General features: G+C 42.2%; 1 protein-coding gene across 1 annotated transcript; it reads left to right on the forward strand.

The window, feature by feature from the left end:
* Nucleotides 1-29: 29 nt before the first annotated feature.
* Nucleotides 30-1,208, forward strand: LOC104815188 (filament-like plant protein 2; the record flags this gene model as incomplete). Its single annotated transcript, XM_010543503.1, has 1 exon — nucleotides 30-1,208. A coding segment is annotated over one exon (1,179 nt), but the record flags the coding sequence as incomplete, so codon positions are not given.
* Between the last annotated feature and the right edge of the window lie 3 nt (nucleotides 1,209-1,211).

Below are 1,211 nucleotides of genomic sequence, written 5' to 3' on the forward strand. Positions count from 1 at the left end.
TTTTTCTTTAATGGAATACCCTCATTTTGAATCTCAAAGGGTGGGAGAAAGCTGAAAACGAAGTGGCTGAGCTGAAGAAAAAGCTCGAGTCTGCTGCTAATAAGAACTCCGCATTAGAAGATAGGGTAAACCATCTGGATGGAGCTCTCAAGGAGTGTGTAAGGCAGCTAAGGCAAGCAAGAGATGAACAAGAAGAGACAATCCAAGAAGCTGTGACCAAGAGGACACGGGAGTTTGAATCTCTTAAAACCCGTCTTGAGAGTCGGATTGTTGAGCTCGAAAACGAAGCAGAAGCTGCGAAATCTGAGGATCTAAGCCAAACAATTGAATCTTTAGCGAGGGAGAACTTGATTCTGAAACACGAGCTCCTTGGAAGAACCGAGGAACTGGAGATCAGAACAATTGAGAGAGATTTGAGCACTCAAGCAGCAGAATCTGCAAGCAAACAGCATTTAGATAGCATAAAGAAGGTGGCAAAGCTTGAAGCTGAATGCCGAAAGCTTCGGGTATTGTCTAAATCATCAGATGGTCAATCAGATGGTGGAGAAAGAATCGACATGAGTTGCTCCGACTCATGGGCATCAGCATTGATCGCTGAGTTGGATCAATTCAAGAATGAAAAACCCGTCAATCGATCCCTTCAGCCCACTTCTTCTGTTGAAATAGATCTCATGGAAGATTTCCTTGAAATGGAAAGGCTTGCATCTTTGCCTGAGATACAGGATGAAACCCGTAAGGATATACCTGAATCGGTAACAGAAGAAATAGAAGTATTGACTCATCGAACTAAGGAAGTGGAAGAAAAACTAGAGAAATTGCAAGCAGAAAAAGCTGAGCTCGAAAGTGAAGTTACACGCTCTAAAGAAGTGGAGAACACGTTACGATCAAAGCTCGAAGCTGTGGTTTGTGAAAAAATGGAGTTGGAAGATAAGTTGGAGAAGATGGAAGCCGAGAAAGCTGAAATGCAGATATCGTGGGATATAACGAAAGATAAATACGAAGAATCTCAAGTTCTTCTTCGAGAAGCTCAAGCGTTTCTTCAAGAAGCTGAGATGGATTTAGAGAAGATACAAAAGGAGCTGAGTTTGGCTAATGAATCAAAATCAAAAGCTGAATCTCAGCTCATCAGCCTGGAAGCAGAATCACGGAAAACCTATGAAAAGATCGAATCTTTGGAAGAAGACGTGAGAAAAGAGAAGGCGTTATCGGAA

This window comes from Tarenaya hassleriana, unplaced genomic scaffold (genome assembly GCF_000463585.1).
Source record: "Tarenaya hassleriana unplaced genomic scaffold, ASM46358v1 Cleome2246, whole genome shotgun sequence".
NCBI classification, from domain to species: domain Eukaryota; kingdom Viridiplantae; phylum Streptophyta; class Magnoliopsida; order Brassicales; family Cleomaceae; genus Tarenaya; species Tarenaya hassleriana.